Source organism: Monodelphis domestica, chromosome 3 (assembly GCF_027887165.1).
Source record: "Monodelphis domestica isolate mMonDom1 chromosome 3, mMonDom1.pri, whole genome shotgun sequence".
In the NCBI taxonomy this organism is placed as follows: domain Eukaryota; kingdom Metazoa; phylum Chordata; class Mammalia; order Didelphimorphia; family Didelphidae; genus Monodelphis; species Monodelphis domestica.
In genome coordinates, this window is record NC_077229.1 from 501,044,950 (window position 1) to 501,071,967 (window position 27,018).

The 27,018-nt window shown below is 40.8% G+C and overlaps 1 protein-coding gene across 2 annotated transcripts in view; it reads left to right on the forward strand.

Annotated features, from left to right (window-relative positions):
- ADAMTS6 (ADAM metallopeptidase with thrombospondin type 1 motif 6) overlaps window positions 1–24,039 on the forward strand; it is a 353,046-nt gene extending 329,007 nt beyond the window's left edge. For both annotated transcript variants that reach the window (XM_056824863.1, XM_056824862.1), the window contains 3 exons: window positions 1,126–1,302; window positions 5,698–5,854; window positions 20,546–24,039. In XM_056824863.1, coding sequence (XP_056680841.1) covers window positions 1,126–1,302; window positions 5,698–5,854; window positions 20,546–20,655 — 444 coding nt within the window. In that variant the 3' untranslated portion in view covers window positions 20,656–24,039. The remainder of the gene's footprint in view (window positions 1–1,125; window positions 1,303–5,697; window positions 5,855–20,545) is intronic.
- Window positions 24,040–27,018: the final 2,979 nt, after the last annotated feature.

Genomic DNA, 27,018 nt, shown 5'->3' on the forward strand with positions numbered 1-27,018 from the left:
TCTTCTCTATGAGTGAGTTAATAATGTATTATGGAAGGAATATTGGACCTGGAATGAAGAGGCTTAGAAGTCTTGGGTCTGCCACCATGTGACTTTGGGGGAAATGATTTCACTTCTGTGGGTTTTGGTTTCCTCGTTTGTAAATTGGCTATGTGATCTCAAAGGTTCAGCTTTGTAATTTTCTCAGATATAGAACATTATGCACAGTCTTCTCTTTACACAGAGAATATGTACTTAACAGAGAAGAAAGGGGTCTGGAAACCTTCTGCCATCCACTGTACATTGGAAGTCTATTTCTTAGAGGCAGTCAGTACACTCTCTCCTTTAATCTAGTCATTAACCTAGAAGAGATGGAGACATAAGAATGAAACATTACTTTTTTTGACAGAGGGCAGCTAGTGAGGACAGGCAGTAGCCACTCCTGAAGAACAAACTCATACTATATTTAGTTGATGGGTAGGAATGGACTTGGGAACTTCACTTGTACCAGAAATCCTCCATGTTATAAATGCATTTAATTCAAAAACTATAAGAATAATCAGCTTAATTATTCATATCTTGACACTCACAATTCCAAGCTTACTTCAGAGACAAGACCTCTACACACAGCACAAACCCTTCTGATAATAGGAGAATCTTTATCAGCAGAATACGTGCTGTCGTAGAAAACTAAGGAATCCACATTCTAAAAATGAGTGTCTTATCAGTTGAAAGAGGTCAAATATAAGGAGAAATAGGGGAATAACTAATCAGAGACAGACAGAGAGAGGGAGGGAAGGAGGAGGGACACACAGACAGAAGGAGAGACAGACAGAGAGAGGTAGAGAGGAGAGAGAGAGGAGGGGTGTGGGAGGAGGGAGGGATAAAGAAGAAGAAGAAAAAGAGGAAAAAGAATTAAACTAAGAAAAGCAAACATCAGTATGGAGCTTTAAGGCTCAGGAGAAAGGGGAAAGTCCTTGTGCTTCAAAACATAAAGGAACTTCACATCTGGGAGAGTTTGCCTCAAGTTTGATGTGTATGTACCTTGTATATCCAAACACACACTTATTTCAGGAAAGACTTCTCTAAGATTTTTCTCTGTCTTCACAGACTGTCAGTATTCATTTGTATTCGTCTCATTTCCAGTGCACTCCAAAATGTGGTCCAGGATTCAAGCACCGGATTGTTCTGTGCAAGAGTAGTGACCTTTCTAAAACGTTTCCAGCTGCACATTGCCCAGAGGAAAGCAAACCTCCTGTCCGCATCCGCTGCAGCTTGGGCCGCTGCCCTCCTCCTCGCTGGGTGACTGGAGACTGGGGCCAGGTAAGACAGTCAGACCGTGGAGCAGCATGTGTTGGCTTTTCTTGGCTGCTGCTGAAGCAGCACCTTGGGAAAATGAAGTCTGGGACTCCAGGGTTGGTGGATGGGAGGGCTTAAGAGATGAGTAATAAAGATCCCCAAACCTCTGCATACAAGATAGTGGGTGATACATTGCTCCTTCCTCTCTCCACACTCTCATTTTTATACCTCATCTTTCCTCATGGCAAACACACACACACACACACACACACACACACACACACACATATATATATATATATATATATATATGGATGTATATACATATCCAGAGACCCATCTCTAATTTCCCAGGCTCAAGTCCTAATGTCTTAAATTTTAATGAGAAGGAAAATAATCTTATTGGCCAGAGAATTAACTGGAAGATTTTAATTCTATTCGCAGCCTCAACAATCAACTTTTTGTGATGAACAAGTCTCTATCCATTAATTTTACTGTTTACAAATTGAGGATGATTCTTTTCTCTCACAAAAAAATTGGGGTGGTTTATTCAAATAATATTGAAAAAAGTCCTTAAAAGAAAGCAGTGACAATTTATTAGTATTGATCTTTAAATAACCACTTCTGTTAGGAATCCTCCAGGAATGACCTAATTTCAGAATATTAAAAACTGCCTACAAATAGTGTCCCACTAACTAAATCTGTAATAAAAAAATAATAGTTTATTTAATTTTTGCTTTCATACTTGATGTTAAAGTTTATAAATATTAATATTTTTTTCTGGATCCTTAGGATCAAGGCCACAGAGATCCAAACTAGAGTGACATTAGGCTAAGCCAACGAGACACTAAGTGTTTGTGCAATTCATATAAATGTGATTAACCTATCATTGTTTAATAGCAGTAATATTTCACCCAAGGAAGGCAGATTTGGTGTTTGGCTGTATTTATATATTTTTATAGTACAGTAACAGCCTCACATCCTTCTGTTCTCATTTGAGAGGAGGCGGGAAAAGATATGCATTTCCTCATATTGGCCTCCATTCAAAAGGGATTTGAATGGAACACTTGTTGAATGGTAGACTGTGTGTCTACCATGTGTTATGCGCTGTGAAACCTAAAAGAAGTATAAGACAGCCCCAGGATCTATTCTCAAGGAACTTTTAATCTCTTTACACATACACTCTCTCTCTCTCTCTCTTTCTCTCTCTCTCTCTCTCTCATACAACACACACACTCACACAAACACTCACACACACTCACACACCATAGAATAATGGCCATCTAAAAAACTGTATTTGATATGCCAAAATATACTTCAATGTATAGCCTGTTTGGTAATACTAAATTGATATTTTGCTAATCCAATTCAGTCCAAAAATTTTTGAAGTCTCTAATTTGTGTAAAGAACTAAAAAACTTAATTAGTTGCTGGGACCACAAAGAAAAAAAGCAAAAAATTGCCCTTGCCCCAAAGGAACTTATATTCTACTAGAATGCTATTGAAAGAACAGATCTTAGAAGTTTTGTTTTTAACCAGAAAAGTACTTCTGTGCTAGTCTTCTCAGTTTTTCCCTTGATGCAATATAAATGTCTATTTTTTTTTTAAAGCACTTACCTTCCATCTTAGTATCAATACTAAGACTGAAGAGTGGCAAGGGCTGGGCAATCAGGATTAATTAATTAATTAAGTCACATAGCTAGGAAGTGACTGAGGCCAGATTTGAACACAGGTCCTCCTCATCCAGTGCTCTATTCACTAAGTCATTCAACTCCCCTTATAAATGTCTATTGATGATTTGTTACTCCATGCTTAATGGATTCACTGGGTCAGTTGTCAATTTGGAATTACTTATACAGAATTATTTTACAGAATTAATCAAAAGGTATGAATTGAAAAGCAGCACAAAGAATCCGCTTCAGACCCAGGAAGACCTGGTTTCAAGTCCTTCCTCAAACACATACTGTGTGATTCAGAGCAAGTCCCATAATATCTCAGTGTCCCGAGCAACTCATTTAAGACAAAATGTTACAAAGCAGGTGTTGCTCTGCATCTCTAGAGAGAATGTCATTGCTGGCCGTTCCTATACCAATGAAATCACAAGTTCTATGAAAAAAGGCAATCAATAAAGGCTTTGTTTAGTTATACACAGGACAACCTGCCCTACTTTTCCCTTACTCCTCCTCCCCTCCATACACATGCCACAAATTGAAAATAGCCATGGTAATTACATTCTAAAAGATCTTTTAGTGGATTTTATGATGCCTTTATTTGTCATTCTTTCCTGGAGCTTAAAAATGAAATATTTTTTTATGGATCTTGTCCTTTTCCACTTGGAAAATATTGAATTTCCTTTTTGGTTTGGTGCAGATGAATCCAAAATGGTTTCAGCATATTTCCTTTATGGCACACCAATACCACAGACACTATCAGCAGGAATGGGGACTGCATTTAACGTCTGGCTGAGCCAATTTGCATGGATTCCATATACCCTGGGCCACTTAGTATAGTCATTTTTAAAATCTCTTTTAGGTTGGGGATTAGAGAATTGATTTTGAACAGGTCCCCAATAACTGTCTACTTTCATTTCTGGGAGTTGGGAATCTTCTAATCTTAAGAGAAATGAGTCCTTATCCCTACAAAGAGGGTCATTAAGGAAGACCAGATGCATGAAATTTGCTTGGTCCTTTGAGGTATCCTTAAATTCTAGTTTTGCTTTTCTAATAGGACAATAAAATCAGGCTTTGTTTGGAAAATATAGGAAAAAGAGGCACCTTTGTTGTCCAACACTGGGTTCACCCTATAGGATCTGTAGATATCCACGATCAGATATGAGGAAGCACTTGCTTTTTTTTTTTATTATTATGATTGTCCCACAGCCTAAACAGGACATTCATTTTCCTTGGTTAGTGTTTGAAAAGGTTATCTTTCTGCATTTGAAAATGGTTACACTCCTGTATTATTGTCTACTAGAAGTGTTGAGCCTGAATCAGAAGATATGTGACTTATAACAAAATTAATGTTTCCTGCAGAGTTGCTTCTTTTAGAAATTGTAAAAGGTAATATTTTTAAATGTCCCTAATTGTTATCTTTCCTTCATGTGATTTCTTAGGCGGTTGTCTATTCCTAGTCCTTCTTCTGATCAAAGCCTCAAAACAAAGTCACTAGACTGAGATTTTTAGGTCTTTTCCCTATACTTAGGCATTAAACTAATCTAGAAGACAGTTGGACTTTCATTTGCCCAGTAACCTGGTCTGTAGACTGATCTCCACTTTTTATTTTCCCCAGAGAGATAGATAATAGCAATGACCTTCTGTCCATGAAAATAACCTGGAGACACTGACTAATCAATTCCCTGTCATCCTGGGAATGTGTCCGCCCCATTGTAGGTTTTATTTTACTTTGAGGAGGATCCCGAGTAGTCCTGGAGATAGTCTTCTGGGAACTAAGGCACTTCTATTTTCTGAGATAAAAATAGCAAATGAATATCTATAAGCAAGGTAATGAGGTAGACTGGCTTGGATAGCTCACACCAATCAACTTCAGGTGTGCTGGGAGCATTATTTGTGTGTATAATGTTTTAGAATATAACTCTGGACACGCTGGGCGAAACTAGAACCCCCTTGTGTTTGAAACCTGTGCTCTGATGTGTAACTAAACCCTGGAGGCTTTGAGCCTTCTTGGGAGACATGCAATTTGACTCATTATAAAAGTAAAAAGGTATCCTAGAATTTTAATTTAATTTTTTTCTTTTTAAAATATTTTCCCATGTTTTCATGATTCATTTTCTTTCCCTTCCCTCTTCCCTCCAGCTGACAAGCAACTCCACTGAGCTGTACAAATGTTATCACTTGATACTTGTTTCCATATTATTCATTTTTGCTACAGAGTAATCTTTTAAAGCATAAACCCCAAATCACATCCCATATACAGAAGTGATAAGTGATAAGTCATATGTTTTTCTTTTGTATTTCTACTCCCATAGTTCTTTCTCTGACTGTGGATAGCATAGAATTTTAATTTTCTTTTTTTTTTAAACCCTTACCTTCCTTCTTGGAATCAATACTATGTATTGGTTCCAAGGCAGAATAATGGTGAGGGCTAGGCAATGGGGGTCAAGTGACTTGCCCAGGGTCACACAGCTGGGAAGTATCTGAGGCCAGACTTGAACCTAGGACCTCCTGTCTCTAGACTTGGCTTTCAATCCACTGAGCTACCCAGCTGCCCTCTAGAATTTTAATTTTCAATAGAACTTCAATGCCAGAATTTCCTGTCATTAAAAATTTGTATAAAAAGGATATATGTCTATATATATTTATATTTGTATATGTATTTATGTATATATTTATAAGAATAGAGTTATTTTGGATATCTCAGAAAGCAACAAAATCACTCTTTCTTTCTCTCTCCTGGTACACAGTGTTCTGCTCAGTGTGGACTTGGGCAGCAGATGAGGACCGTTCAGTGCCTTTCCTATACGGGGCAAGCATCCAGTGATTGTCCAGAAACAGTCCGGCCTCCGTCAATGCAGCAGTGTGAGAGCAAATGTGACAGTACTCCCATTTCCAATACTGAAGGTGAGTTTCAGACAAACAATACAAAGGCAGATGTGATGCCCCCTGAAGGACCCTTCCCCCATTCATCGGCTTTTACCTTCAGGGTTGTAGGATCCAGTATGGCAGCCCTAAGGAGAGTGGTTATCTAAGAATGCTCTTGGATGCATCTAAGGAAAGTGGAAAGAGCAGAAGTCCAGAGACCTTGGAGATCCCAGGCTTGATTCTGCTCTTAACTATATGATGTGATTTTCAGGCATTGCAAATAATTTCTCTAGGTCTCAGTTTCCTCCTCTTTTTATTTATTTATCTTTTAAAAAGCCCTTGCTTTCCATCTTAGAATCAATACTGTTTATTGGTTCCAAGGCAGAAACGAGTGGTAAGGGCTAGGCAACGGGGGTTAAGTGACTTGGCCAGGGTCACACAACTAGGAAGTGTCTGAGGCCAGATTTGAACCCTGGACATTTCCCATCTGTAGACCTGGCTCTCAAGCCACTGAGCCAACTAGTTGTCCCCCTGTTTATTCATTCATTCATTTATTCATTATTTATTTATTTATCTATTAATCTATTTATTCATCCATTGATTTGTTTATTCATTTATCTATTCATCTATTTATTCATTCATTCATTTGTTTGTTTATTTATTTATCTAATGGAAGCTTTGAGTAACTGGCCACTGAGATCCCATCCAATCCTAACTCTGTGCTTCTCTGCCCTCATTCTATTTCAGTCTAAGTCTAGGGGCTCACTATGGTGCATTTTTCTCTAATCCTCTTGTGCTGCTTTGCTGATAACGGAAGCTACACATGACCTTTGATGGTCCAGCCTTTCAAAGGAGACCTTTCTGTTTACATTCAGCACTGCAAGGGATTAGCTCCCTCTTGCACATTAGGTTTCCTGCTCCGTAAAAGGATAATGAAAATGCATGTTTGAGAATACTTGTATTCTTGCCTCATTTTCCAAAGGTGGAAGCTTACCAGGAAGCTGTTTTTAAAGGGATCTGAGGGACCCAGAAGCTTTGTCTTGTTCATGTTCCTCCAGACATCTTAGTCCTTCCAGACACTAACAGAAGGGGATGTTGTCACCTTGGGGGATGGAATAAGGAATGCCGAAAACTCCAAGGCTTCTGATGACAAAAGCTTCTGTTTTAAGTCTGATTGAGCCCCTACCTTGCACACCCTCTTACTGCACTGAATGCTAAAGAGGCTCCCCAGATAAAGGAAGGACTGACTGGCTCAATGGATTATGAGCCAGATCTAGAGATGGTTTCAAATCTGATATCAGACACTTCCCAGCTGTGTGACCCTGGGCAAGTCACTTGACCCCCATTACTTAGCCCTTACCACTCTTCTGCCTTGGGACCAATACATAGTATTGATTCTAAGGCAGAAGGTAAGGGTTTTTTTTTTTTTAAAGAGCATACATGGAGAAGAAGTCAATTTGGAAATGAATAATATCTATTTGGTCAGTCATAAAGACCTTCCTTGGATGTAGATTTGTCTCCTCTGTGGAGTTCTAAAATATCTAGAAATTCACTGTTTTTTGATTTCCCACAATTTTTCATTCTTGCCCCCGGAAACAATCAGATTGCTTTCTGCCTGTGGGCTTCAACACAGGTTCTTTTTGTGTGTGTGATTGTGACTTAAGGACCTTTTATGGAAACATAATCATAGGAGGCCAAATCATTTTGCCCTCGCCCCAACCTCCTGCCTATTATAGAGCAAGCACTTACTAAGCATTTGTCAAATTTAATTAAAAATGCAACCTCGGTTGGATAAAAACCTCCGCTGCAAACATCTTTATGTTTAAATTCGTTTTGCTCCCCACCCTCACTCTTTTGTCTGGCTAGCAAAGGGCAGGCCTGTCATCCAGCTCCCTCCTGCACTAAGGAGGCGCCCAGGTCAGCCTGCCAAGTTCAGGACCAGAGCAAGCCGTTTTCTGACAAGCACTGTTATTTTTCTTCCAAACAGAAGAACTCCTTTTGAAAATATGACAGCGGACGACTTTATCAGTTGTAAATTACCAACAGTAAATCTGCCGGTTATTCCCCAGGATTTGGGGGATTGTTTTTCTATAGGGACTGAGGGTAAAAGAATAGAAAAAGGGTCACAACGTGTGGCTATCTCAATGGCAACTAAATAATGAAGTCTAGCTTTTAAGACTAGGTGTTTTTTCAGTGTTTGCTTTGCCAGTGTCATTGATCATAAGGTAGCTATGAGAGTTAGCCTGGTTTAATGAGTAGAAGAGTGAAGAAGATCTGAGTTCAAGAAATGCCCCTGACATGCTGTCTACGTACCCACAAGCATGTCACCAAATTTTCCCCCTGCTTCCCCCACCCTCAGCAAATCTCTAATAAAATGTTAATTGGGGTGGCTAGATGGTGCAGTGGAGAGAGCTCTATGATCAAAGAGCCACTTAATTCGAATTGCCTCACCCTTCCTGCTTTTCTGCCTTAGAATTGATACCATGAAGGTAAGGGTTTCAAAAGTGAAAAGTAATGAAAATAAAATAAAACTATGATTTGTGGGTGAGTTGCCATTCTGTCCCTTAGGCATTTCCTTACTGGGAGTTCATTAAACTAATGAAATCACAGGTTCTGACCAAAAAGAAATAAAAATAAAATGACTATTTTAAGCCTTGATGGATCAAACAGGCAGAGAAAACTGCAATCACTGACAGGAGAGGAAGTCCTCTGGCATGACCCATAATACATCTAAATTTACAGATTACCTTGGTTTTATTTTAGTCCCTCCATTTCTGCTTATTTCTCCATAAGCTTTTCTCTGGTGAGTGATGATTATACAGGGAAACACCAGGAGAACTTCTGGAGTTGGTCCCATGAAGTACTGTGTCCTGGGAAAATAGAATGTTATGTGATTTTGGACTATGATAGTATTGGGCTTTCCCTATACACATTAAAAGAAAAGAAAAAGGGGGGGGGGAAGGGTCTTATCTGCAGATGCTTAGATGATAAGAAGAGATCTCTCTGGGCCATTTATCCTACCTGGCCAAATTGCTTGTTTTCCCTGTTAATCTGGAAGTAAATGGGCAGGCCAGTGTTTTTTAGCCTTCTTGTGAAAGAAAGGAGAATTCAGAAAATAATTAAGCTCAAAAAAGTGTGACTAATCCTGAAAGCTTTATTTTATGAAGCTTTTCCTTCTTATAAGAAGTGGATCAGGCACTTCTTTACATATTTCATATCCGATGATTCTGATATATATTGTTTTGTGTTCTGTTCCTCTTCCAAAGAATCCAAGGAATATATGTTTCAGCTTTTTAAACACCAAGAATTATTCATTGAGAAAACACAGGCAGAAGATCTTCTATCCATAAAACATCATTAGCATGTCTGGTTAGAATAAAAGATCAATAAGATAGAATTTTTTTAAACCCTTTCCTTCTATTTTAGAATAAAAATTGTATATTGATTCTAAGGCAGGAGAGAGGCAAAGACTAGGCAATGGGGGATAAACAACTTGCTCAGGGTCACACAACTAGGAAGTATCTGAGGTCACATTTGAACCCAAGACCTTCTCTTTTTTGGCCTGGCTGTCTATTGAGTCACCTAGCTGCCCACTGGGACATAAATTCTTGCCTTCAGGGAGATTATAATCTAACAAGTAGGATAAAACATCTACACAAATAACTTTAATATAAGATAAAACATTATGCCATGAGAGAGAAGCCAAGCAAATATTGTAGTGGTCAGAAAAGGAATATCACTTTTCACTGAAGGATCAGAGATGGCTTTGAGAAGGAAGTGGCATTTGATTGAGTATTTGGGGGGAAAAGGTAGGATTTGGGGAAGGAAGTGGTGCAGGAAGTTTTAGAAACAGGGAATGGCATGAATAGTACTGAGTATAAGAGAAAACAGGGTACTGTTTGAAGAACTGTGAGGAAGGAAGCTGAATGGAACCTAGGGGACAACACTCAAGATAATGAGGATTAGGAAAGGATAGTACAGCTAGGCTAAGGAAAAAACAGCTCATGTGTATCTAGCATTTCAAGATTTTCAGAGCTCTTTGTAATTTTCTCGTTTGATCCTGAACACAATCCAGTGAAGTCCATGATTTTATTATCCGCATTTTACAAAGGAGGAAAATTTGAAGTTAAGTGCTTTGCCACTGGGGCACATAGTGCCATCATAGACTTAAAAAGAAGAGGTGGAGGAGGAACCCTAGTTTTGAAGTGGTGATAGGGAATACCATGCTTGTCTCCTAGGTAAAAGAAGTGGCCTCTATTGGGCAGGAATAGGGAGAAAAGGGGCTGGTAGAGGGGCAGGTTTCAGAGTTGTATGGTCAGGTTCCAAAAGTGGAGAACATGGAGATATTTGTTCAGAGGAGAACCCAGATTATACTGCCCTTTAGCATGCATGTTAAAGCAGAGATGGAAAGGGATAATTCTGAAATCCAAGCTTGGGGAGTCCCTTGAGCCCTATACTACTCTCCCTAATTAAGAGCTCCTTACTTCCTTTCGATATTTTACTATGGGCTCAATATAACACAGTAACAAAGGGAAGTGGTTGGAATCTTGAATATTTTCCCGAGCTGCTAAAGTTCTAGTGATTGCCCATCAGTCAGATCATGGACATCCTTAGAGAAGTTGAATATGTTAGGACCTAAAAGGGCAAATGAAAATTGTGGGATCTGAAGCAAGGGAAGGCAGAAAGAACTCCAGAAAGGTCCGGCAGTATCCTGAACCAGAAATGTGGATGAAGAATGGAAATGGGAAAAAGAATTGGAATAGAATGAGAGAGAAAAAAGAAAGCACAAAGGAGGAGTAGGGGAAAGAAAGGTAGAGATTCGATTTGTCATGTTCAACATCTGCTTTAGTTGTTTGCTTCTGAAAAGTCTTCAGCAGAGAGTGAAAGCACCGTAGGCTAGACTTTGACAGACTGCCACTGATGAGGGTGACATTACATGAGCTGCTGAAAGAGAATTACAGGCAGCGTGTATTATTGTGAAATATTATTCAGAATCATTTTTGATAACTACATATGGCGGCTAGAACCTGACTACTCACGGTCATCTGAAACACTATCCAAAATGCCATTTTCTCCACCTTTCATGCAGTCTTGGATTTCCTTGTAGTTCAAATGGGGTGTCCTTTCTGTCTCTCAGGAGCACAGGGTACTCTGTCATTCAGTATTTATTGCAGTTGTGTTAACAATTCATGGTGTCCCATTTGATGGCCATAGATTTCAGAAAAAGACCAGTTAATACATGTAAATTTAGTGGACCATAGTGATGAGCAGTGGCTTTTTGCAGGTGTCAATATTTCTGGAGGATCAGTGGCTCTGCTAAAGCCCTTTCCTGTAGCCCTGTAGTCCAGGCTGCTTCAGACATCATTGGATCCATTTTTAAATGGTATAGAATTTGTTTCTGGAGCACTCTGATCTATTTTCGAATCCTTCCTCTTAATTGCTACTGAACTGGGGGTTTAATGTGGCTGCCTCCAGTTGTAAAAAGAGTGAAGATGGACCATAAAGATTATTTGATTTCAAAGAAGAAAAGTGCCCAGTTTTCTTCTCTTTCTACTTCAAAGATTTCATTATTCTGTTTCTCCATTTGGGTTCACTTCTTCTCACTTTCCCATTTTGGACAAAATTGAAGAAATCTTACTACCTTGTGGTTGAATGTAGGTGATACATTAGAGAATAACACAGGACAAAAGCAAGCAGAGAAAATATGGTAATGGGGAAGACAAAGAGTGGAGTTCTGTGGTCTTTGTCACTCTTCTTCCAAAAAGAAAAGAGTCAGTGATGAAAAAATGTCAGGTTATTATTTGATATCTTTCTTCCAGTCACATCATATAAACAAGCAATGGCTCAACAATATATATATATATATATATATTTCCTTTGGCCATCTGCTGTCCCCTGCTTTGAGTGTTTTTTTAAATTGTTTTGTACTTGTATTTTCAGAAAGGAGATTATTGGGAATTATGTTATATTTGTCTAAGTGTTTAAATTAAAAGCAATTTTTAAAACTAAAAAAATTTAAAAAATATATATGTATATATATATTTTAAATCAGAAAACTGTATGCTGTACCCTTACCCGTCTTATAGTGCTTTTCTCAATCTCCCCCCAGATCTCCACCAATTATACTCTCTGCCATTGCCTTTGACTATTGTCCTCATCAGGTCAATGTGAAGAGAAAACAGCGTTTCATAAGTTAGGAGTCTTATGGTTCTGTATCAGAAATTCATTAGCCACTGTCTCTTAAACTGAAAATGCCCAAATTGAAGATCTGCAGTTAGGTAAATAGATGAGATCTTATGTACTTTTTAGTGTCAGCCATCTCCCACATTCCCTCTTGGCAGAGTTTTGATAGGCAAGTCCTAGAGAGAAGATAGGCATGCTCCAAAAAAAAAAAATGCTGGCTTTGGAGTGATGAGGCCAAGCTAGACCCTCAGGCTCTTTTTTAATACCAGCCACATTACTGCAGATCTGAGGGGAGAAACAAGTCCTGCAAGTGTTTGTAGAATGAATGAAGTAATATGTTCAGTCTGCCAGACTTCTGTTTTCCTTGTAGTCATTGGACTGAGTCATGCCTTCAAAGCTTTGAAAAGTCCAATGTAGATGTCCTGGTTTACAAATTCAATCCAAGAAGTAAACTTGATGTGTCTGGGAAGAGGGAAGGGAAGGAAATATTGATAGAATCTTGATATTTATCACCATGTGTTTCTCATGAGGAAGGTCATCTTTTATGTTGTTCCCTCCCTTATCTTTCCAGTGACACCATCTTGTTCCAGGAAAAACTCTAGACTCCATTAAGGGGTCCAGTCTCCATCAGTTAAATGAGATAAGTGGTGACATAAATTCAGGTCATATCTCTCCCTTGCCCAATTCTCCATCGCCTGGGGGCTCGCTTTATTCCCTTTATCCTAGACTATTAGATGGTATGCTTGATAGAGCACTGAACTTAGAGTTCTGAAAGACCTGGGTCCAAATCACTTCTCAGACTCTTATTTAGCTGGGTGATCCTGGGAAAGTTATTTTACTTTTCTCCACATCTGTCTCCTCAAATGTAAAATGGAGAATGATATTAGCACCTACTTCCCAGGGCCATTGTGAGTTTCAGAAGAGACAACATTACAAAGCTTAAAGGGCTATATAAATGCTTGTGATTTTTTTTTTTTTTAGAGGCAGTTAAGTGGTATAGTGAATAAGAGAGAATGAGTATTAGATTTGGAGTCAGGAAGACCTGAATTCAAATTCTGATGCAGACACTAATTTGTTGGTTTGATTCAGGGCAAATTATTTAGCCTACCTCCACCTCAGTTTCTTCCTCTATAAAATGGGGATGATAATGGTAATCTCATAGAATTGTTGTTAGGATAAAATGAAATATATATTTTTAAAGTACTTTGTAAATCTCAAAGCCTATATAAATGCTATCATTGTTGTTTGCCTTTCCTAGGTCTGGAGAGGATCTCCTAAATTACAGCTCTTAAACTCCAGCTTCCATGCTTGAGCACAGGGAAAATAATAGCTAACATTTAGATAGTTTACTGTGTACAAGGTACTACCCTAAGGACTTTACAGTTATCTCATTTGATCCTCACAATAATCCTGGTGCCATTATTATCCCTATTATATAGATGAGGAAACTGAGGCAAATAGGGGTTAAATGATATGCTTGGGCAGAGCAGTATCCTACTATCTACTGCTCTGATCTGCAGCAGAACCAAGAGGGGAAGTATATCAAAGGATGTAGACAGTAATTCTGCTGCCCCAATAAACAGCTTGTTTCCTCATACATCACGATCCTGACTTCTTATTACTGTTGGAGTTGTTTGCCCTTCAATTTCAAAGAGGATCAATGATATCACGGGGTAATGTCTTGACTTATGTGTAATTGGATTTAAGCATTCTAGCCTCCTCTCCCTTCCCCTGGTGCATACCTGGCATGGCGGGACGATTGCATCCCCCTGCTTCAACTAGGAGAATGGATGCAGGAAAAAGAATTCATTACGAGCAGACTGTGCCTAGCACTCTCCTTGGAAGAATGCCACAATTACCTGTGAAGGAGAGAGTCCAGGTCCTTGGATGTCTAGTCCTTAACTTCCTTGACCCACATTCTCAGCCTGAAACAGGATAAACTCCACAAAATGTTTAAGAACGTCCGATACATTATAGCCTCGAATTTCAGATTTGGGGATGATGGCATTACAAAAGTCTTTTCCACAAGATTCTTTTTAGTAGTCTATCTCTAGTGCAGTCCTTTGTTTATAAGGTTTTTTTGAGTGGTTGAGGACAGGCTAGTACAGCGGATAAAGCACCAAGGCATGCATCTGCAAACCTGGTGTCAGACACTTACTAGCTGTGTGACCCTGGGCAAGTCACTACACCCTGTTTGCCTCAGTTTCCTCTTCTGTGAAATGAGCTGGAGAAGAAAATGGAAATTCACTTCAGTATCTCTGCCAAGAAAACTCCAAATGGGGTCATAAAGATTTGGACAAGCCTGGAAAATTCCTGGATGTAACAGAAAACCTATTCAATAGCAACAGACTTTCCATGGTAGTTTATAGTTTAGGTTTAAGAAACAATTTGCTCACAACAATGCCCAGAGGGAGGCATTGCATGCATTATCACCCCCTATTTTATGTACGAGGAAACTGAGGTCCAGGTTGTGTAGACTTGTCCATGGTCACCCATAGAAGGACTGGGACTAGAACACAGTTCTCCTGTTCCCTAGACCCCCACCCTTTCAGTGCCCCTCCTCTGCCTTCATTACCAAGCAGCCGAGAAGCTTCAGTTTTAAGAGTCAGAAACTGAAGAGCCATTGGAAAAGAGGATGAAACAAATGAAATTATAAAGTAAGGCTGTGGAAGAATTTGAGTTATTTTTCACATCACTCTTCTTGTAGCAAGCTGGTTCGTACTGACATAAGGGCCTGAGTTGGGGAGACTGATAGATAAGCCTTGTTTCTGAAGGGCTTTGAAGATAAGACGCTTTACTGAAGTCACCAACTTTATTATTAATGCCTATCAGGATCAATGGGATGCTGCTGCTTGTGGACCGCTTAAGAAAATCCAAAAGCCAGAGGCTTTTTTTTTCTCTTAAAATCCAGCTTGCTTTAAAGGGGATCTATTGCCAAGTTTAAGGCCACTTTTAAAATCTCAATTTAATTTATAAACTATATATAATTTATATATATATATATATATATATATTTATATATATAATAAATGGAAAAGATCTGAAAAGAAGAATGGAGAGTGGCTTTTCCCCTTTCTGCCTCAGATTATAAAGAAGCAAAAAGATGGGAATGACCCATTTATTATGCTTTTTGACCCAGATCACTTTATTTTTTGTTTTGTTCTATCTTGGAAAGGTTTTTCTCTCTATCAAGCGGTACAGGGTAGCCAGCCTCATAGAACTTTGGAAGCAGCTCCGGCTTTTCTCTGGGCTCTCCTACCTGCCATGGCAGTGACTTAAAGGACCCAAACCATAAACAGGCAGAAAATTCCCCCATCTGCACGTTCAGGTGCCTACAAAGCTATTGACTCCTTGTGTTGAACCAGATATTGCAGAGGTTAAAAGGCCAGTCATGGTTGGCTTTTTTTGTTGAATAGATTTTCTTCAACACAAAGAGGGAATGAACTAGATTCTCCCAGGCAAGGCCAGCTCGGGGCAAAAATGGGAATTAGACAAAATTGGCTTCTCCTTTCCAGCCCCCTCGCCAGCCAGGCTCTGAATATCCTTAAGCTGGGCAGGGGCCCCAGCGCTAAGCCTCTTGCTACCGCCATCCTGTGGCTCGTCTCTAATGACCTTTTCCCCCATCAAAACACCTGTTGAATATCCCACCCCCTCGGGGCTTTCGGGACCAAAGATCAGGGCTATAGAATTTAGATCTGGAAGGGGCCTTCCAGGCTGTCTAGTTCAGCCCCTTCATTTTACAGAGGAGGAATCTTATCCCCAGGGAGGGTTAATGACTTTCTCGTGGTCACACACAGTAATGGCAAGAGTCGAAGCGGCAGGCAAACACCAGCCATTTGTATAGCGATGGAGCACGCTTTGTTCTCTGCTTCGTAAATGAGTCATCTGAGAAATTAATCCCTGCTAAAGCAGTGTGTCTGCTATCAATTAATAGCACGCAATAATAGCTGGCATATATGTAGATAACAGAGATTCAGAGATAAAGATATATAGACATACCGCTACATACATAGACATGAATGTAGAAATATTGCCAATATCGATGTATTGCACATATATCTTTAAGGTTTGCAAAGCAATTACAAATGTTAATTCATTCGATCCTCACAACAGCCTTGTGAGGTTGATGCTATTATCCTTACTTTACAGATGAGGAAACTGAGGTACACAAATGTTAAATGACTTGCCCAGGGTTACAAGGCTAGTAAGTGTCTACGTTAGGGCTCAAACTCCAGTCTTTCAGATTCCAAGGCTAACAGTCTACCTAGTGTGCTAATGATTGCCTTTAGCACTAATTATCAGGCTATGTTTTATCTATCTATCTATCTATCTATCTATCTATCTATCTATCTATCTATCTATCTATCCATCCATCCATCCATCCATCCATCCATCCATCCATCCATCCATCCATCCATCTATCTATCTATCTATCTATCTATCTATCTATCTATCTATCTATCTATCTGTCTGTCTGTCTGTCTGCCTGTCTGTCTGTCTGTCTGTCTGTCTGTCTGTCTGTCTGTCTGTCTCTCTATCTACGTAGAGATGTATATGTGTCAATGTGTATACATATAAACTCCTTACCTTCTGTCTTAGCATAAATCCTACATATTGTTTCCAAGGCAGAAGAGTGGGAAAAGCTAAGCAATGGGGATTAAGAGACGTGTCCAGTGACACTTAAGTGTCTACGGCAAGATTTGAACCCAGGACCTCCCATCTCTAGACGTGGCTCTCAATCCACTGAGTCACTTATCTGCCCCATCCTCATCCCCACATAGTATATATTAATGTACTCCGTATCCAGATATGCTTTTAGGAGACTCATAACCTAAGAAGCAACCCTGACAGTTATGACTCTCTCAGACACTTTGAGGCAGGTGAGATGGACCTTGTGATATTTTGAACAAACTCCATAGGGTCTCACTCCTATTGCTGTCAGACCAGTCGTGTCTTTGCTACTCCCTCTTGTCAATTAGGTTAGAAACTGCTTTAGAAGCACAGTAAGAGAACAATACTGCTTCCAGCCAATCCATATTCTCAGGTTCTCTGATTGGTCTGTCTGGAGGTCTAGTGCTTTGTGGGAGTGCTACCATTGACCTGTTGGAGGGAGATTTTTTTATGTCTGTCATAAGCCTGGGAATTGGGGCCCCTTCGCTCTATTGGGGAAAAAATTGGGCTGTATCTGTATATGTTTTGCTAATCCTGACATTATATGTAAGGACCCTTGGCTGTGCAATACTCACTTTAATCAGATGCCAAAGTCTGGCAGTCTTTAAATATTTACCCCTCTAACCACTGCCATTTATCTAAAACCAGATAAGTAATCCATTCATCTAATAGCCCAAGTAAGTGATCCTTAGAATAACTTTAGTGCCACAAGAAAAAAGTGACTGCATGTTTGCTCTTTAAACTGATGAGAAGCTCTTAGCATTTTCACAAGTCCCTCCACCATGCTTGCAAAATTGGGAAGAGTAAATCATGGCCATGATTTGGGATACTTTTTGATTGCTGGTAGGCTCATTAGCATTTCATTGAGGTGAAAGACTCTCCCTTCATCCTACCCCCAACCCAACAACTTTTTTTTATTTTAATTTTAAAATGAATAAATTAATTAATTTGGAATATTTTCCCATGGTTACACAATTCATGCTCTTTCCCTCATCACATTGGGTTATATATGTATCATTCCGACAACTTTTTAAGCACCATCATGGCAAGAGGCAGGTGTCCAAGTGGTCCAAATGAGTTGTCTCATGCCCTTCATTCTCTTTTTTTATATTTCAATAAAGCTATACTCAATTGAAACCAAACCCTGACAAATTAGCCTGTACTAAAGTCCCGGAGAGTATTCGAAAAAGTTGTATCCCAGCCCATCTCCAATGTTTATTGAGGGCATAACCATGGGCAAGTCAGGTCTCTGAGCCTCAGTGTCCTTACTTGTAAAAAAGGGGCTGGTGACTAATACTCTCACTATGTCGCCAAGTTGTTGTGTGGGGGAAATGTTTTGTAAGATGTAAAATGCTATTTAAGTATGAGTTGTTGCTATTAGTCTTCTACAAACCATACTGGCGAGGCTGCTGGATCTGAGGGAATGGTGGGATGGGGTTAAAGATAAGAGAGAAATTCGACTCCTTTGTGAAGGGAGGACAATTAGGTCAAATTTTTCTTGACTTGTTCTTGTAGTGTTGCTTGGACACATCCACTCCTGCTGTTTGCAATGCTGATTCAGGCAATAATAAGGTCTTATTAAGTCCTATTCTATTCTAGGAAGCCATTGAACTAGGCATGGTAGGAGATGAAAAACTACTTTTCCATTAAAATATTAGGAAGTTATTTTTTTTATGTGAACAGTATAGCCATGAAAGGAAAAAAAATGATCCCTGGAAGTAGGAAACTAAAGGGCATAGATTTACTGAAGATCTTGCCATTAGGTATTGAAATCTGATCTTTTAGATCCTATTTTTTCTCCTCTTCTATAGTAAAACTGAACCGTTTCCTCACTCCCTCTATAGCTGACCTTCCCAAGAAGAAGAAATCGTCTTGGAAAATCTGATAGGTGAATAGAGTGCTGGGCCTCAGATACTTTCTAGTTGTATGACCCTGGGCAAGTCACTTAGCCCCTGTTGTCTAACCAGTACAGTTCTTCTGTTTTGGAGCCAATACATAGTATTGATTCTAAAATGGAAGTTTAACCTTTTTAAAAATTCTGATAGGAATACTTGAAGGAAAGTCTCTTTTTAAAATTGTTTAAATTATGACTAATATCCACATGCCTCTGTCACCCCCTCCCAAGTAAATACTTCCCAAAAAGCCCTGTTAAAGGATTCTTTTCTTGAAATTAGACATAGTAGGGAGTATCCACCTCTGAGGAAAGAAATTGCCTTCTTGGGCAGGGGATGGCGGGGTTGTGATGATGGCTGGGTTTCACTGTAACATCTCTAGTGATTTTACCCCCTTTCAGATTAGATTGTGAGTCTCTGACCAAAAGTCATCAAGAAGCCTGTCAGTCAGTGGCTTAATCCATGACATCCCAAGCAGAAGTGGCCTGAAAGTTTAGAGTAAGGGAAGCTATTTCCAGTGTTCATTGTCATTTCCAGTTTATATTTATCATTGGTCAGACCTTTGTACTGTGCTCCTGGGTCTCATCAAAACAGAGAGGTTTCAGTCAAAATATATATATTTTTAAACCCTTATCTATCAATACTGGATATCAGTTCCAAGGCAATAGAGCAGGAAGAGCCAGGCAGTTGGGGTTAAGTGACTTTCCCAGGGTCACATAACTACGAAGTGTATGAGGCCAGATTTGAACCCAGGTCCTCTTTACTTGAGGCATGGCTTTCTAGCTGCCCCTCCAGTCAGTATTAAAAAGGGACCCTGGTGAAAGACATTCCTGTTAAAATGATCATGGGGAGACCTTCATCCTTTATTCAGATTCATTGTTAATGAGAATGAAGGCCATTTTTTGAAGCAGAAAGAGATGAAACAATTCCCTTAAACATGCCCAGGATTTCAGTATATCCACCTGGAGAACTGGGGATGAAGGGCCTTCCAAGGAGCATCCAGAAAGCTAATTGCTGTGTTTAGCAAATATTGTTAAGTCTCCAGATGAAAGAGACCTTAGCAGTTGGGAAGAATAGCATTATTAATAGCTGGTAGGTCCCTGAGAAGCTTAGACCTCATCCCCATTCCCTCCCAGCTTTCCTCTCGGGAATGAATGCCTGCCTTGTCTTTGCTCCTCTTCTTCTCTCCCCTTTTTGCTCCTCCTCCAATCTCTCCCTGATCAGCCTCAAGGCATAGATAAAGATGTGGAAAGGAAGCCTTTTATTCATTTCCTGCCCAAGATGCCAGTAGGCTTCAGTTGTAGCAACCTCAACCCAGAGGGAGGGGGAACAGAGGATAAAAAAAGAGGCCATGTCTCATTCCCCAATGGCAGAAGCCATTTCTCCATGTTTCTATAACCTGCAGACTGCTGCTGTGTGAGGTCAGCATCTCAGTCCTGGGCTTTGTCTTCCTGTCTTCATTCGCTCCATTTGCCCAGGTCCATCCTCCATCTCCATCTCAGTGGCTGGTTCCCTTGAGACGTGCACTGTGGTACCCAGCAGGGCGACTCATGCATGCTTTTGGATAACCTTCCCTCGCTGAATAAAATAACCCTTGAGAAAGAAGCAATAAAAGTGCAGTAAGAAAAATGACTCATGCTTCCAAGCTGTCTAAAGTGATCACTTATCCCAACAAATGGTAATTCTTTCAAGACGCAGTAGGCATGCACCATCCTTATAAAAGTCTGGGAGAGAAGCCTTGCAAGCATTTTTCTGATTTCTGTTAAAATATATCAAAGGAATCTATCTACTAGGCTGCCCCAGACAGGGTTGGCTTAAAGCAAAACAAAAAGCCAAACCACAGAGATAGAGGCTCTGGTGGCGGATGAGGCCCCACCGGCACCCTCCCCGGCTGCCCCGTGCCCAGCTCTGTCATCCTGATGCTTGTTTATGAATTTGCTTCTGCCCCTCTAATGGTTTCTCATTTTCTGCCCCCATTCAATAGAGTGCAAAGATGTGAACAAAGTGGCTTATTGCCCACTGGTGCTGAAGTTCAAGTTCTGCAGTCGTGCATACTTCAGACAGATGTGTTGTAAGACCTGCCAAGGACACTGACCCACAGAGAGCAAGAGAGAGCGCCTTGTTATTTCACCGTGGAAATGTGTCCATCAAAGAGAGCCACCCAGAGGAAGGGGATTGACGTCCTTGCGAATGCATTACCCTGTGGAAAATGTAACCACTGGTCAGCCTCAGCTGACAGGATTTCAATATTATTTTAACTTCTGTGAAGTGGGATTTATTGATCCATAGTGCTGGACACAGTATAAGGAGGGAATGCCAGATCGGATTGGTCCAAACAGCCCAGAGAGCATCAATCACTTACCGTGGAACTGTTGTGTTCTTTCGAGTAATAGCCCGTTTACCTCCTTGGACCATTAAGATAATTTTTATTATGGACTTAGCAATGACACTGAATCCATTTGTATTTAAAACTGTTTCAAATGTAGCTGTTATGACTTGGTCTACCATGGAAGTAAAGAAGATTCAGAAAGCTGAAGTCATAGCTTAAAAATATTTACTGTATTTTATCTCACTACAACAGCACCACAGTTTAAATTATAAAACCAGGCTTTGAAATGTTATTTAAGGAGCAATTATAAATCAGAAGTAAAGAAAATTTGTATTATTTTTCTTCATTCCACTTCATTTCCTTAGGAATAATTCCCCTTTTCTGAACACTGCTGTGAGCCATTTAGAAAATGCCATTAAACAGAGTGACAATGAGGGGTAGAGCGGAAAGCAGTGCGTTGGGTGCTGCCACTGGGCATGAAGTACAAGTCTATGAGTTCAGTGCCTAAAGGTGTGTAACCATCTCGCCACTGAACGCATGAAGCTGGGATTTCTATTCATCTTTTAAGGGAAGAGCGTTTCAATTCCATAGGGAAGCCAGCCTCGAGACGCGATAGAAACTGAGCTGCCAGGCCCCTCCTGTGTTGCCCCGGTATGGGCAGGAAGCCCAAGTTCCTATTTTGGCCTCTCCAGCTGACCATTCTTTACGTCACTAGCCACAGAACCGTTGTGTTGTTAGACTGCAGTGACTTAGAGAAAGGAGAAGTGCAAAAGACAGCCTGGCTATGTCACGTTGAGACAGACCTTTCTGCTGCAAACTATGCTGACAGTTCAGTGGGATCCAGATGGCCCTTTCTTTGATATGGTAGAAGGGCATTTATTTATAGGAGAGCAAGAGAATGTGTGTGTGCGTGCATGTGTGTGCGCGTGCTTTGGGGCGTGTATGGAGAGATCAGTGTGTACTTGAAGGTAAGTGTGCCATTTGTGTGAACACTCGAGAGGATTGTAACCAAAGAAGAAGAAAAAATGTGAGGACTCGAGGTCACGGTAACCTCCTTTCCTTATTCCCTGAGGAGGGGGTTTCAGTTTGCTTGTGGCTACTCGGAATTGAGCTAAATGTGCGAGTCCAATTCTAGAATCCGATGAATCTAAAAATACAAGGGCCAGCTCTTTTCCTGCTCTGTCCCCGGTCCCTCGTTTTGTTCTCCAAGAGATTCGACAGGGAGACAAAAGAAGAGTATGCTTGCTTACCATATATTTTGTACTTGAACACTTGCATTTGACAGCAGGTACTTACTGAATGTGCTTTTGTAGCCCACTTTGCAGACACCCCCATTGTGGCAATTATATCATGTGAACTTCAACAATCCCTTGTGCTTGTGACGAAAAACCCAAATGGCACTTTTAAGAAGTAGTACTGTCAGTGAACGAGCATCTTAGAGTTCAACCTCACTCATCCCTGTCATCCCAAACAGCATGTTGGCTTTGTCCCACTCACTCAGTAGGGACTAATGCGAGTGAGCAGGGACAGGCTCTCTTTCTTCTTGGTTTCTGTCTCTCTGGCTCTTCTCCCCTCCTTCTCTCCAAGTGTCTCTCTGTCTCACTTCCTCCTCTTCTGTCTCGCTCTGTCTATCTCTGTCTCTTGTCTCTCTGCTCCTCCCTTCTCTTCTCTGTCTCTTTCTGTCTCTTTCCTTCCACCTTTTCTCTGTCTCTGTCTGCCTGTCTCTCCCCTCCACTTTTTCTGTGTGTCTCTGTCTGCCCATCTTATCCCCTCCACCTTTTCTGTTTCTGTCTGTCTCTTTTTCTGTGTGTCTCTCTCTTTGTCTCTGGGTCTTTTTCTGCCTCTATTTCTTTCATTTTCTTCCCAACTCTGACTATTTTTAGGCTCATTTGTTTGGGATGCTGTTCAGCCCACTCCCCTTGAGCATGAGCATCCTTCTCCCATCACCAGCTTTTTCTTTCAACATCACAGCAAGCTTCCAAGTTTCTCCAGATTGGAACAGATTAGGGAGCCCCTGATGATCTGCAAGTGGTTCCTCGCCTCTCAGCTGCCATAGATTTAGCAACCAAATTTCATCTGTCCTCTTCATGTAGTCCTTGGTGCTACTATTCCTGGTGAGGTCAAGGAAAGAACAAGGTGGGGGGCTCTGGTCAATCAGGCACAGGTAGCTCTCAGGATCAGTTTCCCCAGGGTGCGATGATAAATATTAGCTTCATCCAAGGAGTTCTGTTACTATTGCTAACTAGAGGAGAATGACCTTCCCCCGTTTTTTGCCTTACCTCACTTGAAACACTAACTTTGCAAAGGCTGTCCCCATGGGCGCAGCTCGGTGCTCCCTCTGGTGCTAGAAGACAAGGGTGTCTGTCCAATGTTTACTGGTCAACTTCAACAACTCTGAGGCTGGAATTTAGAGAAGCCCCTAGCGCAAAATGAGATTGCATTGTTAAAGGGAACAAAACGCAGACCCTATCTAGGTTTATAAACTAAAAGAAGCTTCAGACTAGGACCCGAAACTCAAATCTGATGCAAAAAAAAAAAATCATTTCTTAGTTCTTTTCCCCAGAACAATAGGTTGCTGCTGCTACCTTGTAGCCCCCTGTGTAATCCAAGCAAAACAGCACTACGACCCAAATAAGCACGGGCCCTTCGGAAGGCCAGGCCCGATCTAGTAGAAGTAGCATGCCAAAGGCACCCAGTGGTACCCATGCTGCTCCTGGGCGGTACCAGCCTCCAGGGTTCCTTCCATCTATCAACAGCAACAACAAAAAGAGACAATGTGTCCCAGAGCTTAGGCCCCCTCATGCCTGGGGTTTGACGCCAAAAGAGCCCGTTGAATTAGTATCTTTATTATGGAGTGAATGTCACATAGGTATCCTTAACAATACAGAATGAAATTACCTTTGTATTATTGTGATTAGTTGCTTATTATTTTATACTCAGTATTAATGTGGTACACTGTTATTTTGTTTTGCTTTTGTAAATTATATTCTAATTTATTGCCATGTTTCCTAACACTTGTCCTACATTCATCCTCCTGCTTGTAATGAAAACAAAAACTTTGTAACACTTGATGGAGTGAAATTCACACCAGGCACAGATTTTTTTTTAACATAGATAATTTAGTAAAATAAAAATTCCGCTTACAATAATGATCCGATGGGAGTTGTCTGTTCGCTAAGATGCAGACTAGCCCTCCTTCCCATGGGCTATCGGACCAGGATGGCCCAGCTCTCCTAACAGAGCCTCCCAAAACGAGCACGCTCATTTCTTGCATCTTTACTCCCCCGAGAGAGAGGCAGTGGGAAGATGGGTGTTTCGTCAGAATGTAACAGGGTTCTCTGGTGGGGCAGGATCCCAGAGCCCAGGAGCCAGCTCCTTGGAGGCTGAGGAAGAATTCCCCTCTTGTCCGTAGCCTGAAATTCCTTGACCCTCTTTGGTGCAAAGCCAACAGGGCAGAAAGCAGGCTTTGTCTAGTTTACTTGATCAACAATTATTTATTGAAAACCTACTATGTGCCGAAGCATTGGGGTGATCAGTGCAAAGAATGAAATACTCCTGTGAGTAAGGGTTGGGAATAGGTACATACGTTAAGAGGAACAGAACGAACATGACATAAAGACAGATCTATACAAAGTAGCACAACACAAATTTGGGGGGGAGGAAGGGAGGGGAGTAGAGGTTGGGGTATCAGAAAAGACTTTGTGAAGAAGATGGTGCATAAGGTGTGCCTAAAAGGAAGAAGAGAGCTCTATAAGGCTAAGGTAAGGATGGAGGAACTAGGGGCTCAGCGGATCAAACACTGGGCCTAGATTGGGGAAGACTCATCTTTCTGAGTTTCAAATCTGGCCTCAGACACTCACAGTGTGACCTTGGGAAAGTCACTTAACTCTGCCTCAGTTTCTCATCTGTATAAAGAGGTGGAGAAGGAAATGGCAAGCTACTCTAGTATGTCTACCAAGAAAACACCAAATGGGGTCACAATGACTGGAAAATAACTGAACAACAAGTAGGGAATGCCTTTCAGACATGTGGGATGGCCAGTAAAAAGAGAACAAAGAAAAAGACTGGATTGCAGAGTATGGGAGGAGGAGAAAAGCCTAATTAGAGTAGAGAAACAGGATATGATGCATCTGGACAAGTTAATTTCGGATGATTTTTTTCCCTACTCAGTTTCTGCTTAGGGCATAGATACAAGATTATAAACCAGAAGGGCTCCTATTGTTGGCAGTGGTGGCCATCTGCCTATAGAGTATGTCTCTTGGGAGGCAGAGAAATGCTTCACTGGACAGTGGTCATCCATAGGCTGACCTACAGAAATCACAAACAATTCCTTAGATTTAGTTCATGAGACCCAGCCACACATCATTTGAATCTCCACCATTTTAATTATTTTAATTTTTTTTAAAAAGCCAGAAAGCAACCTTAGTTCCCCTAGACCATTCCTCCTCTTCGTCTACGGTTGTTTCCAAACTTCCAGCTAAGCTCCTTCCTCCCTTTGAAATGTCTAAAGGATACCATCCCTTCTACTCAGGTTACTGACCCTTGGTGAGGCCCACCCTCCTAGGAGCACAATTTGCCCTGAACCCAAGACCCTGCAACTCCCCAGAGCCTGAGGATCACCAGCCACTAGCTCAGCTTTAATTCTTTCTGCTCCAACTGTCCAGGTGACTCTCTTCAAGTGAGAAAGAATGCTGGGTGGTGATTAGTCTTTGTTTTCTCAGGGAGTAAGGGGAAAATGTGGGAAGCTGCAGCATTCTGAAAAGAGCATGCATGGTAGAGAAGGCTTGGAAAGATAAACAAGAAAGCAAAGGATGGAGGAAGCAGCTCAGGAGAACTGGACAATCTTCACGAAGAAACAGTGCAAGAGGGAGAAGTGTTGAGTCAGCTCATAAAGTCACAGAACGGGAGAGCTGCTGCTCCTTGGAGACCATGTTTTGCAACAAGTGAAGAAGTGTTAGATAAGCTGTGAATAGAACGATATTTTGGTCACATCATCAAAATGGATGGAATCCAGTAAATTAATGTTTTAAGAAGGAAATAACCTTCACATGTGGACCTACCCGGCCAACTGCTTCCAGTGATTTTGTCACAGTTAATAGGGAGTTGGCTTCGATGGTTACCTCCATTGATATAGATTGGAAAATGTTTGACAACTGACTGTGGAAATTTAATAATCAACCCTCTGGGGCTAGTTGGAGTCTGTTCCAGCACACCCCTGGAACTATGGTATGTTGAAAAAAATCACAGGCTCTGGAGTCTGGGGACTGAGTTCAAATTTCACCATTGATACTGCTTCTGTCACCTTAAGCAAGTAAGTGATTGAATTTCTCTACCTCTATTTCTTCATTTGTAAAATGAAAGGGTTTCATTAGATGGCCTCTGTGATGATCCTGTGGCATAATTTGTGCTTTCAAATACTAACCTGAGGTTTTAGAGAAAGAAAGTTTCTTTTCTTCATTCTTGAAGGGGTGGAGGGCACTAAACAGTACCAATTAGACTTGTCTCATCTCCACTCCTCCATCTCTTCCAAACCCCAGTGGCCTCGTGGTTCCGATTGAAAAGGACCCAGCAATGCTTCTCGAGACCAGAAATTTGACATTGTGATGAGGAGGGATTTTTTTTTTCCCCTTTTGGCTCCATATTCTGGGTGATGTCCTGGTTGTACCTAGGTTTCCTTTTGGATAAGGAATCACCTCAGGCTTCAGCAGGTCACTAAAGACTGGTTTCAGGATGCTCAAGGGGTTGAAATAAGGCCAGTTGACATGAAGAGCAACTTCCACTTATACGAGCACCCAAATATGGCACAAGACTGCTTTGGAGAATAGTAACCATTCTTGCAAAATCAATATCTGGATACTATTGGGCTGAATTTAAACAAAATCAGCCATTGGTAACTGCTGAACAAAAATGCAATTGTCTATCAGTAGAGAAGGGTATAACGGGCCAAGGTGTTCTCTATAGCCCACCTCAGGGCTTTGCTTTTGCCTTTTCTTTTCTTTCCCGGTTCCACACATTATGGGCCCTGCTGACTATCACCAACACCATTCTAAAATGTTTCTTTTTCTATCCCATCCCTCTGCTGAACTATCTCAACAGAGAAGCATCTTCTACGAGCAGAGGAAGAGCAG